The sequence below is a fragment of the Heliangelus exortis genome, chromosome 4 (assembly GCF_036169615.1).
Source record: "Heliangelus exortis chromosome 4, bHelExo1.hap1, whole genome shotgun sequence".
NCBI classification, from domain to species: domain Eukaryota; kingdom Metazoa; phylum Chordata; class Aves; order Apodiformes; family Trochilidae; genus Heliangelus; species Heliangelus exortis.
In genome coordinates this window covers 11,072,178-11,086,357 of record NC_092425.1, presented here as the reverse complement: position 1 = coordinate 11,086,357, position 14,180 = coordinate 11,072,178, and the positions used below count along the sequence as shown (strand labels likewise).

Genomic DNA, 14,180 nt, shown 5'->3' with positions numbered 1-14,180 from the left:
CATCACACTTCCATGAAGGAAGATGACCCCAATTCTTGCCCTTGTTTACACCTGAATTACATCAGTAGAAGCAGGTTGACATAAAAAGGACATTCTCCCCATTCACCCGGTACAATTTGTAATAATGAGTGTCCTTTGCTCAGCTGCTTAAAAACAAGACTCTAAGTGCCAGCTTCCAATAGAGGGTTCAGTGTGTTGATTCTGAGTGAGCAGATGCTCCACACACCCACAGCTGTTTAAAGCACAAACTCCTCTTCAGTCTCCCCAGCTGCCCAGTCCCCCCTGCAGACCCAGTCTGCCTTCTGTCCCACTGTGTGCAAACATATGTGCTGTACACTAAGACTAACACAGGACTGTGTTCCCTTTTGTTAGATCCTTCCCTCAAGATCATGTTTCTCATTTAAAGATATAAACAGAAGGTAAACCAGCATTGTGGTTTGATATGGTAAAGCCACCACTGGTACTGATGGAGTACACAGAACTTTGCACCAACCAAAAGGCTCATATGACCAACCTCTACCACAGTGGGGACTTAAAATTGTATGAATATAAAACATCCTTAACCACATACTTCTAATATTTTAGCCACCAAGTGTCAACAGCAAGGACCCTTGACATAACAGATGTGAAAAATTCTCTACCAAGCATCAGAATAAATGCACAGATACAACCCAGCAAAACAAAGCACTGGCATCAATTTCATATCTGTGTAAATATCACATCACAGAACAGGCATGGAAGGGACAGCATATATTGTTCTGGGACTAGATCCTGAATGGTAATTCCCAAGAGACATAAAAGATCACATTCTTTTTTTACTAGTGTTAAAAAAATATTATTTTAATCTGGATTCTTAAGCAGTTCCTTCTTCTTTAATCAGAAAGCAAAACTGGAAAAAAGTCTAAAAAAAAGCTATTTAAACAGACTGCAAAGCTCTGTAAATATTTTTAAAACTCCCAGATTTAGAGTATTTCAATAAATACAGCATAAAGAAATGGCAAGAGCTGATTTTTTTTGCCTGTTGAAGTCTAGTTTATAAGAACAACCGATGCACACATCTGATTACCTCATTACCCAACTTTCCACAACAACCACTATCCCCAGTACTGTACAAACCATTCTGTTTTCATAGTCCTATATAATTTAACCACTGGGAAACCAGAAATGCAGTTGTAAAAACTGAAGGACCGTGACATCTTTCCATATTATTGAAGCAGATGTGTAAGCACGGAGGACTAAAGAATGAAACAGATGTAGTTCTAAATTGTCACCTACAGAAAGATGACTGCACTTAAAGCCACCTCACTATACAAAGTGGCTGACAAGCTGCATTTAGTTAAACTGATTTCTTTTCCCTTACATGCAAAATTTAGCTGTCACTGAATTTGATTCTATGTAGCACATCAAATTATAACTCATGTATATATATAACTCAGTTCTATTACAATTACCAGTCATATTTAGGACTTACCTGAGGTCTTTGTTTTTTCCATTGCTACATAAACTACAAAAAGATTCTCCAGTAAGTATTGTCTGTGCTCCACAAAATCTTGTTGGGCATTTTCCATTCTTACCGTTAAGCTCATTTCTAGCAGCACTGGGTCATTGGACATAAAACAGCAACTCTGGAGTGAGACAAGGGAATACAGTGTGTGTGTGGTGGGCAAGGGAACAGAAAAAAACCATCACAGTAAGGTATTGAGAAGTTAATCAAAGGTATTATCTAACAAGCAAGGCTTTCAGCACCAAAACAGCAGTGAGGACCTTGGCTAAAGTTTCTGCAGAAACCAAAGATAGTGCATATACAGACAGCACAGCAAAAACACAGCTGAAAAACAACTGAAAAGGACACTGAACCTTGAAAGAATGCAAATTTATAAACTGTCTTAGTCAGTCTCACCTCAGGGACTGCAAAATAGTTTCCTTTTTAAAATCCTCTGCCTTCAACAAAATGTGCCCTAAACAGACTGATGCATGTGTCTTAACAGTAGGAAGACAATTCATGTTCACTGGCCTGTTTATAGTTAATTTTTCCAAATCCTGTATTTTTTTCCTCCATTTCTCACTGAAATAATTTAAAAAAACCCAAACATATATGTACAATTCTTAGCAGAAAACTCTGTGGTCAGGCTAGAGTACTTCAGATCAATACAAATAGAATCTTTTTTCCTTCTCGAGGTAGTGGGTGCTGTTCAGATAGTTGAGTCTTAGCAAATACACAAGACAGCATTTCACAAAAAAATGAAACCAACACAGCCAAACAGAACGAGACAATTAATAGTAACATGAATTGAATTTGTCCTGCATAGCACCATGAAGGTGGCTAAACACAGGCTGTGATGCCCTACCAAGAAGCCTAATTTTCTCAGGAGGAGGAGAAGAAAACCTCCACCCCTGGCAGATGAAGTGCTCCTGTGAAGTGCTTGCAGAACACCTTCAGCTAATCCAAAGTGCCACAAGGAGGTCCAGCAGGAGTGGGGAAGCCTCCCTGAGAAAGGGATGCCAGTCCACCACTCAAACAGCATCAAGAAGAAACCCTCAGCACCCAAAAAGGGCCGCCAGGAGCAGGAGAGGAGTCTGCTGTGGGTGGTGTGCCCTTGAGCATCTCGTAGAAGGCAGCTGCACTGCATGGAATCACAAACACTGAGCTGCACCTTCTTCAATGCAATGCAAGAATCAGACATGGGAGTAAAGCAGCACAAGATCACTGTGACACATCAGATGCAGAAAAGCAGCTACCGAGGCTGTGCCTCATCACACTCGATGGAAGAAAAGTGCCAAAAACCACAGTGCAGGCCTATGTGACCCAACAAAACTCCCCATCAATACCATCACCTCTGTGAACTAACACCCACTGCCTGTGGGAGGACATTTGAGGAGAAATGGGAAGAGGAGATTTGAATGGTGCTGCCCAGGAGGAAGAAACCTCCTGTCCTGAGCATTCAGAGCTTTTGGAGGGGGCTCTTTCATTATCAACACCACCCTGCCTCAGCTCTGCCCAATGCCAAGGCCACCTTGAAAGCTTTCTGAGCACAAAGAATTATCAGCTCATCAACATTTTGTCAGTGTGAATCAGAAACCTGTGAAACCTTTCTGGAGAAAGGAAATTACAAGAACCTAAGCACTTCTGTACTCCACGTAAGCAACACAACACCTGCATATCAAAACACTTATGTTGTCAGGTTGGGGTTTTTTGGGGGTGTTGGGTGTCTTTTTACACACACCCCTCTCTTAAAATTTATAGTGTGGTAAGTGTGCCATTTAATCCACACCACAGGGCACAGCTTTATAAAAGCATAGCTGAAAGGACAATTCCCTTTTAAACTGAGACACTAGAAATTGTATTAATGCTGAAGCTTCGAGGTCTGGCAAATGCCTCTCTAAACCTGGATTAAAATTAAAAGGATTAAATAGATATAAACTGAGAATAGAAGATACCTTAACTTGCTGATACATGTCATTAGGTAAACTGCATTCAAGGTGAACACGCAATAGACTGGCATTCAAAGTTTCTGCCTGCAAGAGAGAAAAGTGAAGAAAACATCTAGCATATTATTTCAAAATATGTTATCATATAAATTCAACTTGCACACCACTGCTTACAAAGACAACAGGATTATTTCCATATATGCATGATACAGCAATGTAAGGACATTTTTATAAATAATGTAATTACTCTGAACAGTTGGCCAGAAACCAATCTCCAGCTCTCAGGAAATCCACTTACTTATCAAACTATTATTACACATGATTATTAAATATTCATATGGCATCAACATTAGGCAACCTTAAAAGTTTTCATTTCAATAAACTGTAAGCAAAAGAGACATTTTGGCACTATGTAGAAGCTTCTTTCCTTGTTTTCTGTCTATTTTCTTTGCTGACTGAATATTGAAATACAGTTGCTGGGCCAAGAACATAATGCTTCTTGGACATGATCTCATACGTAGGCTTCATACCAAAATGGATAGACAGAAAACACATATTTCACCTTTTTATTGACTGGAAAGGAAAAGGACATTGATTGTGCCAGCTTGTAAAGCACTCATAAATCTAATGAGGCAACAGTGCCAACAAAGCCAATCATAATTAACGAAAGCTATCTGGAAATCTGGACGGCCAAATTACTTGAAAAACTCCTCTGCAAGTACATCTTGATTCTAAATTAAAAAAAATAAAAATTCATCATGACAGACCTGTCACTCCGTCAGTACCTTTGTTACAGTAAATTTACCTGGCCACTTAGAGATGTGGAACCCCTTGCAGTTTGTCTTGAGATACTGAACTATCTGAGTGGGGTATCTATGGGTGCAACCAACTAAAAAATGTCAGTAATTTGATGCTGAAAAGGAAAACTGTGAAGACAAGTTTTTAGCCCTACTTCCTCTCTCCCTGGGACAAGCAGAAGGGGCTGAGTGTATCTGAGAAGGGAGCAGGTAAATATATCACACATGTGGCAATTCATGGGGTCCATTTTTATAAAAGCACAGCCTAAAGGAGGCCAAGCTACCTTGAGCATTCCCAATTCAACAGGATTTCATACCAGAATGACTGAAGCTTTACACAAGAGGGCGATGTAACCTCTGCAAAGGTGCTTAGCAGCACCCAAACCCTGTCCTCAGCGCAGCTCTCTAAAGGGCACAGAACCTGCCCTCTCCTTTTTTTTTTAACAAATGCTTCTGTCCTCATCAAATTTTGAGCACATTTATTCCAAAACATGCACCACTTACTTACTGCTGGTGGAGTTCTAATGAGTCAGTAAGATTATACAAAGAACAATTTTGGGGGTCACTTGTCTGGTCAAATAAACCTTGATGCTTAGACTTTCCTTTTCACCAGTTCTTGAAAGGACACTACCTAAGTAAGGAGTTGTTAGCCCTTACCCAAAGACATTGTAGTATGAAGTAGTTTAAGAATCCACACCTCTATTTTAAAAAAAATAAATAAAATTAAAAGCTGTCACGATAAAATGGAAGCTGCTAATGTAACATTCATAGAGGGGAAAAATGTTATTGAGTGTACTTGATGTTGATCTGTTTTCCACAGGTATTTTTTATTTCTCTTTGTGAAGCCGTCTTCAGAAAATGAAGACTGTTTTCATTTATCTGAAGCAGATAAGAGATGCATAACTACCATGTCCATAAACTTACAACACTGGTAAGATGGCTGTGTTAACCATAAAGAGATGATAAAGCATCTGAGAAGAAAACATTGGCAAAAGCAGAAGTCAAAAACCCAGGACCACACCTCCCAGCAATGCAAGCACTCCCTTTACACTTCAAAATATCACTGCTGATGAATGAGAGCAGGGAGCTGAGCTATGCAGCCTCTGCACCAGAGGCAAACCAAAAAGGAAAGGCATGGCAGAAGGGAAAAACTTAAAAATAGTGCTGCAAAGCAGTACAACCACTGCCACTTCATTGCTTTGTGCCTCTGTCTTGTATTAGGCAGATATGCTTACATATCCACATACGTAGCACCCACAAGTCCAGTATGAACTGAATAAACAAGTCTGATACAAACCAGGCAAATTAAATTTTTACCATTTTTGGTAAGCTGTTTCCTTTAGATTTTAATATAAAAACCGAAACACCTAAAAACCCAAACCATCTGATTTTCAAGGACTCACTCTCCTGGTAAAGGTCTTGGATTCTTGCTGGGGGATAGTGCAGTAGGCAATTAGTTAGGAAATAATTCATCCATCAAAAGAGACAGAGCATCAACAGGACAGCTGGCACTGGCCAGCTCAACAGCCACAGACCACAGGGCACTTTCAGAGGAACAATTCCTTGTTCTGCCTTAGGTGCACTGTCAATCTGACATGGCTCTGCACAAGATTTTCAGAGAGATATTCCTGTATCATTATCATGTCTGTAGAGTTCAAACCACTCCTGGAGTTTAGCTACTATACCAGTATAATTTTAAAAGAACGAACAACGAGCAAGCCTCCTTTTCCTTCTGCAGGCTGATGCTCCAAAGGTTCTGTTCTACACAGTCCTTGGCATTACAGAGCTATTAAAGAGCTAATTCCATTCTGAATGGTGTTAATAAGCTGTCCTGTAATAATGATTCAGCAGAGTTTCATCAGGCTTTTTGCAGGCAGTTATCAGGATGGAACACCACAAAAACTGCTGTGCTACCCCCTCCCTTCTCCACACCCAAGCACCACACTCACACACTTGGTTCTCTGATCCCATGTCCACTGGCACAAAACCCAGTTTAACAAGTCTTGGGTTCCTGCCAGTACGTGCAGTATTTCCCACATCATGGGTTCATAAACTCCTCTCAGAAGCCAGCAAAGTGATGTCTGTGTCTCCCACCACAAGATATCCCATCCTGCAGGTAACTCCTGACATTCCCAGTGTGTTTGTAAAGCCTTTTGAACTCAACCAGGCAGTGATGTAGCTGCCTTCTTAGACCCATCCAAATCCTAAGCAATGCCAAAAGCCAAGCAACTGAAACAAAGGCTATACCCAGGTGAATAAACAAAGATGACCTATATGGGCTCCATCATCTGTTTCAGCTTAGTGCTGACCAGCTACTGCTCAATGGCCATGTGGACATGTTCTGAGTTCTGTGTTGGACACAGCTCTTCTCACCTCCTGAAGAATGAGCCAGGAGCCCAGAAATCCTAGGATCCAGAATTATAGCCAGAGCATGCCATCCCTGAACCCTTCAAAAGCTGAAACTTTGCAAAGAGTAACAGAAAGAGGGTGAAATTCAACAGCAGAAAAGGCAACTTTGTCTTTCTCTTTTCTTAGTAATCACAAGAGTTTCAGCTAAAAAAAAAAAAAAAAAAAAAAGGGGCAATGATCGAGAAAAAAGAAAGGCCAGGTACCTTGGTCTATAGAAGGATAAAAACAACCTTCAGTATCAATGGAAGTTCATTTTCTAACAAAAATACAAACACAAATACTACTAAATACCACTGTAGAGATAAAATTTTATCTACAAGCCCTAGGGATATGTGGTATTTCCAACATAAATACTATGTATAGGTAAAATTTCATTTTTATCCCTACATACAAATCTGACTATTCACCTTCAAAAGAAATTTCTACGAAGTGGAGAAGCTACAGAAAGGGGGTGTCAGTTTGGTTTAAGAAATGGACACTCCATGACTGAAGAAGATGGTACAGAGCACAGGCCATTCAGCTTGGCAAAGCAGAAGCTAAAAAGATGTGATGCTGCCTACAAATTCTTCTAGCTATAAGAATCAGAAGCAGGAGTTATAGAAACTAAATGCATACCTTAACAAACAAACATAAACTGTCCACAAAATAACTCACACTGGAAGTCAAGTGTATGTTTACAACCATGGAAAGTGTAAGAAAAAGTATCTGGGCTTATGGTAACAATGCCTCCAGCAGATCTGAAAAGCCATTTTTATAACCAAGCACATGGTGGGACTAAACAGGCTTTTGGTTCTGAGGATCCAGGATATCAGTATTACCAAACAACCAGCTTTGAAACAGGAGACAACAGAAGTAGACACACCATGCAGCAACTGATGAGCTTTCCAAGCAGTATCAGTAGACTTCAGAGGGAAGGACACCTTTAGTAGATTGAACTAGACATTGTAGCTCAAGGTCACAACTCATTCATTCCAAGATGACAAGGAATGTGTAAATGAGGCTTACATTAACTTGAACTTACACTGGTGTTTTACTTCAGTCAAAATACACAGAGGAAAGTAAATGTGCACAGTTGGCTTGTATTAAATGCTTTTTTTGCTACACAACTCCATTGTGTGGTTAATAGTTAAGTATCCTTAAGTTTGCACATTCATAGTCCCTCAGTGAAACCTCACAGACCTCCCTTCCACAGCTTCTAAGCCTAAAATATAGACTGCACATTATACCAATTTTTATGGGACTTGGATCAGAATATTAGCAAGGTGAATTCAAAGAGGCACTTCTGAAGAGAACAGCTACCCATAGAGCAACATTCTTCTAAAAAGAACCCAAACTCAAGTCATTAGCTATCCTTCAGTATTTAGATCTTATCTGCCACCAACAACTGAGGAGGCTGCCTGCTGCTTTTCTGTCTAAATTGGTAACATTCAGTGAACTGAAAAGCAATTCCTCAATTATAGGCTGGCACAGGAAAATTACACCCAGTGCTAGGAGAACTGAGTCAATGCTCTCCCACAGCTCATGTCCTGCAACAAGACTTGTGCCAGGTGGTACCACACTGCACTGCCAAATGTGAACTCAAGCTTCTTCTTTAGAGAAATAAATCATAGGAAAATGTACCTCACTGTACAGTACAGAAAATGCCACATGCTTCCCCAAACTTCTCTACTTAAGAATTCAGACAGAACTGTGAAGCAGCAGTCTGCATCCAAACTTCAGACAGTACCCAACAACAACTGATTGAGTTAGACGGGAAGATCCAGAGAGACATTATCATGAACAGCAGCCAGAACCACTCCTCAGTTCTACCCCTACCACCCAAATTACAGAATCTGAAGATTTCTGGTTCCTTCACAAGAGCCTGTGTACATCCATAAGCAAGCACACCCAGGTGATTACAAGAAAGAGACCAGTATGGACAGAAGAAAGGAAGAGAAGGAAATTATCCTCAGGTAGAAGGAAGATTGACTAACATACACCCAGAGGACTGAAAAATATGACCTGACCTGAGAATTTTTCTCAAGTAGAGAAAAAGACGACATCACAAAGGTAATCAACACAGCTTACATTTGGATAAAAGATTAAATTCTGTTATGTGCTAAGATACTCTAAATATATCTTTGAAAAACACAAATCTGTGTACAGTAAAAAAGGAAAATTTAAAGATCAATTTTTCCAGCTATTTATTCATTTGAAAGCTTCTGTATTGCCTGGAAGACTATGAAAATATCTGCAACTTCAACCAAAGGACAGAATTTGTTAAGGCTTCTTTCAGCTGAAAGAATTATGCCTCATAAATCCACTTTGCTGCATATTCCAGAGCTCTCTGCTTTCGCCAAGCTGAAGTAAGCAAAGCTGCTAATTTCAGCAGTGATGCAGGCAGGAGGGGATGCTCCAGCCTTGACTTCCAGCTCTTGTTCTCCTCCATGCAGCACACCATGCTTGTTAACTCTGGCAAACTGCTGGTACAGCCTTGCTGTGAGCCAGCGTGGGGAAGGGATCTGAAGTAAAAATCAGAGCAAACCAAAACGTCCCCCCCTCTCAACTTTACAGTACAAATTATCTTTTTTTGGGACAGATTAATTCTCCAGTTTAGTTCAGAGCAGGGCCTCACAGTTTTGTCAGCAGAACTGAGAGTACAGCACAGAAGCATGAATGAGAACAAGTGGGAATAACTTCAATGCCAAAGTCTGTCTCAGAAAATCAGAGCCCCAGCTCATCACAGCTGCCCTGTATCTTGTGACCTCTCTCCAGCAGTCACTGGTACTTGGACTTTTTGTAAATGTTCCAGCATCCCAACAACCTGAAAACTGGAACTTTCTATGTCTAAGATTGATGTTTCATCTCCATTTGAAATGTATACTGTACCAGTGTGTGTGATGCCTGGATGTTTTGAATGTGTGGAAGCAGTAAGTAGGCATTTGTTAGCTGCACTTTAGGTTCTTCTGCAGAAGATGTCAGAGATCCTGTTCCAAAAACCTGTTTTAAAAAAAGAAAAGGTCATTACATCAATATCTGCTATTCCAGTTATCATTGTAACATACAAAACTATTTTTCTGACAACAGCAATCTTCCCAAGAAGAAGATTGTTTTTTCATATTAGATTCTTCTAAAAGACAATTTATAAAGTTCCAATGTGGAAAGTAACTATACACATAAATTGAATTTTAGCACCTTCACGCATTCAAGCATTGTTACAAAAACAGAACAAAAAACCTCACCAGGTGAGCATCAGGTTATCTCAAAACAAAAGCATCTGAACTCTTACTACTCATCCTGCAGTAACAATACACATATGACCATTTGGCAGTTTGGTAATTTCTAGAAAAAATTTTGTTATTTGTGCAATTGCATATTGAACTCAATGGTCTTGCCTTAAAAATTGAGTAAAATAATTTTTGATCATTCTAAGTCTGCAGTTTTCAGAGCACTAAGATTTGCAAGTTGAGTGTTTTTCCTGCACTGATATTGTGCTCCACCAAGATAATTTATGACAATAAGATTCAAGATAATGGGGGGGAATTATTAAAGGTTAAGAAAAATATCTTGTATGCAAAGGTTTATAAGGTTCATTTATTTTTTAATAGAAAAAAAAATTTTTAATTGAAAAGACAAAACAATGCATTCTGCTTTCACTGAAGATCTCTACCAATAGAAAACATCAGATCAAAGCAAATATGCTTTTTTTTCTTTTAATGGAGGCATTTAGAGAATACTGGTTATTGTAATGGTACTTCTCTTTTTGGGTGGATCTTTATGCATAATCCTGCATAAATGCATTAGAAACATCAAATATACTTCAAGGTGCTTGGGTCCTTAAGAGCACTGTCACTGCATTAACCACTTATCAAGTTATGCCCAATTTTGAAACTTAATGCAAGCTGAAATCATGGGCAGCTTCTTTCTCTTTCTCTGTTTCAGGTGGTTGGAAAAACTGCCCATGAAAACCAGTCCATAACTGATTTTAGCAGCATTTCAGATGGAGACAAATTGATTTATTTTTTTTTTTTGTGACACTGATAACTGCTTCCCTGCAACTTGTTGGGAAAAGGCCCTGGCTGAGCTGACTGGCAATAAACAGAGATTTCAGGAGTGATAGCAGGGAGAGGAGAGACGTCAGAAGGAAAGGTCAGTCCCTCTATAATGCAATCCTCCCTCATCATTGACAAAAAGTGCCTGCCAAATGTGGCATTACCTCTAATAAATATTAGATAAATGCAATATTTGTATTAAAACCATGTATTTCAATTGAACTTATGCTTTGATTTAAAGAGCTTTATTTTCCAGCACAGTATCGAAGTACGGGAACAGAACAGAGCCGGATGGCTGATTAAAGCTGGCACTGCTTTTAAATCACTGAATTCAGAACTGGATTCCTAACAAATTAATAAAAGCAAAGAATTTGGACTATATAGTGTCCTTTATAAAAACAAACAAACAAACAAGCTTAAAACTTGAATGCAACAGTTAACCAGCCAATAGCACATTTAATGCACAACCACTACTTTGACTTTCATGTTTTAAGGGGCTCAACTTCTCTCTCTGCACTGCATCCTCAATGTATTTATGTAAAATCCTGCAGAGTAGTTGAAAACCACCTAAAGTATCTCCTAAATAGGTTTTTAATGACAAATGCATTCCAGGACAGGACAGTCTAGACTGCAAGAGGAAACCAATTAGTAGTGACAGGACTGTGATCTTGCAAACACACATGCACAAATCCAGCTAGTTTTACTACCACGAGTAGCCCCACTAACAGTAGAAATTTTTAACCATATACTTGTAATGAGGGATCATGAGACTAGCAAGGTCTGGTAAAAGGGATGAATTGTAAACATTACCCCAACTGATTTGTACCAGGAATTTAATGAACTTCTAAAGTCTCGAAGTTCAAAATGTATGTAACTCTCTTTTAAAAACACAAGCAAATAAAAAAATCAAGCTAAAAAATAAGAGTAATTACCTGATATGAAATTACTCCATGAGATGAGGTATTTATAAATAATGAGCTTTCAATACTGCCTTCTTCTGTTGGCAGGAAAAGTACTCTGAAAGAAATTTTTCCCATCGCTGGAATCACCTGCAGACACCACAAAGAAACTTGCTGGCTTGGTGTCGGTGAACACCACACCCACCATAGAGTGGCACAGACATAAGCAGAACCTCAGCCCTGAGAAGTTTCATCTGACCACAACTCTTGACTCTTTTCCTACAGAGAAGAACTGAGACCATGCAGTAACTCGCTGCACGACGGCTGCAGCTTCTCTGCTGGATCAGACCTCATCACTCAAGACCCAATTTTGCACAAGAAGTTCATCATGCAGCACCACCAGACTATGTGCACAAAAATGCTTCCCTGCATACACATACCTACTACAAAGTACCCCTCCTCCCCAGTGATATGCAGTCAAGTGAGTAAAAACAGAACTTGTGCAACACAATTAGTAGGCAAAAAGGTTCAACTGAAAGAACGTCTGCACAGTAATACCCATCCACACATAGTAAAAGATCAGATCAAAGCATAAAAAAAAATATTTGCACATCAGCAGAGGATAAAATCTGGACTTCAAACTGGGTTGTCAGAGAATCATTCTTACCATGTGTTATATTGTTATAAATAATTTTAAAATTTCAGAGTTTAATTAGTGGTTTTAGATCATAAGGCAATTATGCTCATAACTGCAGGAGAAAATGCATAAATCATTTCGCTGCAGTTTGGGTTTTGGTTTTTTTTTGAGGAACATGGAGCAAGACCATTCAAAAGACTGTAAATTCAAGGCTGTAAAACACCCACATGCCTGTGGAGTACTGCATAATGCTGCACAGAATAGCATGAAATTTAAACAGTCTCTTCAACACTGAAAAATTCTTCTCTTTGTTACTGTAAAACACATTTCCTACTGTAGTTTTTGGATGTCTTCTGCCTTACCAGTCTAAGCAGAAGTGAGAAAAAAAACCCCAAAAACCACTAGCAAAACAGAAAAAAAAGTTGGAGGTCCTACAAAAAATCATGCAGAAAAAACACAGAATGAAAAGCTTAGGCCAAAGGAAGCATGAAGGCTTGGCACATGGCCATTACATAGTTTCCAAAAGTACATCAACACTCACCCGGCTATGAGCAGGAGACACATGAAACTGTCTAGTAGCTGTAAACACTGAATTCACTACAACTTCTCTATCTCTACAAGGGTTGTAGGCATGCAGCAGTTTAGCTCTGGGTAGCCCCAGTAATCTAAAGGGAAGGGAAAAAAAAAGAAAGAAGATATTCACTTTATAAAGCACAGGCAACACACAAAAAAGCAAGGAACAAAAATCACTTTAAAACATGTTGATATGCAACGGTTTTCTAGTTGTAACTATTCTTTGGAAACATGCCCCCAAAATTCTCTCTTTATTATACAAAGACAATTAAGTAACACTGGGACATGAGAGGTGTAAAATTCATTTGAGTCACCAAGAATTCAAGAAAATAACAATCTATATCAGGCACAAAGTTTTGAATTCTAAAGTTTCAATAACCAAAGTCTCATTTTGTCAGCTACAACAATAAAGTTTTTGCTTTAGCTAACACACCCTAAAACCCAGCAGCTTACACTTTCATTCTCTGCATCCTCTCAAACACTCCCTAAGATCACGAGGGGAGTTGTGTTTCTTTTCAGCTACTGTTAGACCAAAGTCTTATTATCATTCAAGAATAATTTTTAAACTTTTCTTAAAGAAGAATTAAAAAAAAATAAAATTCTACCACTATGTTTTGCTCCCCTCAAGAAGGAAGGCAATTTTTCAAAAATCAGAAACATCTATGCAGAATCACCTGATATGTACCCTGAATGTGTTATGGCTGCCTATTGCCTTTTCTTCCTCCCAAGAACTATGCTGATTGTCATTTGCAAAGTTTTACAAGGCAGGAAACACAGTTCCAACTCTGAAGGAATGACTTATTATTTCCTTTTTTTTTTTTTTTTTTTTTTTGAGAATGGCATAATCTCAGCTAATGTCTCTTTATTCAAACATAGCCCGGTACTGTTGTTCATTCCAGGTTCATTAGCAATCAAAATAGCAATAATGTAAGATACTCACTGCATTCCAAAATGCAGAACTGATGGGTGAAAATGTAAGGCCTTCCCATTTGGAGCCATCTTTGCTGAGAAGCTGAAACAAAGAAAAGAAGCTGCAATTAATATTTAGTGGATGTGACCCAACGCATTGCAGGGAAGAAAGATCTTTCTTCTATTTCCAAATCTTTTCACTCATTCCTCTGGTTGCCATAAGCCTGACCTTTTATGAAGGATTCCATATAGCAGCACATGCTGAAAAGTTCATGCCACTAAGAGTGCTGTTTGAGTAGTATCCCATTTTAGAGGTAATTCTGGCTTGGACAACCTCCCTTCCTTTTACATATCCCTGCTGCCATGCCACTACACCTGTGTATGGGGCTGCACAGTGAGCTACAGAGGGAAAACAACTTGAAAGAGACCTGGGGGATGAAAACTGCATCAGCACAAAGCAGATCCCCTGCCTTGTCAATTTGACATTCACACAAGC

At 39.1% G+C, this 14,180-nt stretch overlaps 1 protein-coding gene across 9 annotated transcripts in view; it reads right to left on the bottom strand.

Moving 5' to 3' along the window:
* The window catches only part of TMEM131L (transmembrane 131 like), an 81,690-nt gene that overhangs the window by 31,284 nt on the left and 36,226 nt on the right, over nt 1–14,180 (bottom strand). For 7 of the 9 annotated variants that reach the window (XR_011725716.1, XR_011725717.1, XM_071742996.1 and 4 more), the window contains exons 4-9: nt 13,716–13,787; nt 12,744–12,867; nt 11,599–11,715; nt 9,504–9,614; nt 3,439–3,516; nt 1,472–1,625 (exon numbers count right to left, since the gene is read on the bottom strand). Coding sequence is in view for 7 of the 9 variants with exons in the window: in XM_071742996.1 (XP_071599097.1) it covers nt 1,472–1,625; nt 3,439–3,516; nt 9,504–9,614; nt 11,599–11,715; nt 12,744–12,867; nt 13,716–13,787 (656 nt within the window). In the remaining 2 variants the exon portion in view is untranslated. The remainder of the gene's footprint in view (nt 1–1,471; nt 1,626–3,438; nt 3,517–9,503; nt 9,615–11,598; nt 11,716–12,743; nt 12,868–13,715; nt 13,788–14,180) is intronic. The other 2 variants (XM_071742993.1, XM_071742994.1) reach the window with 2 other exon arrangements.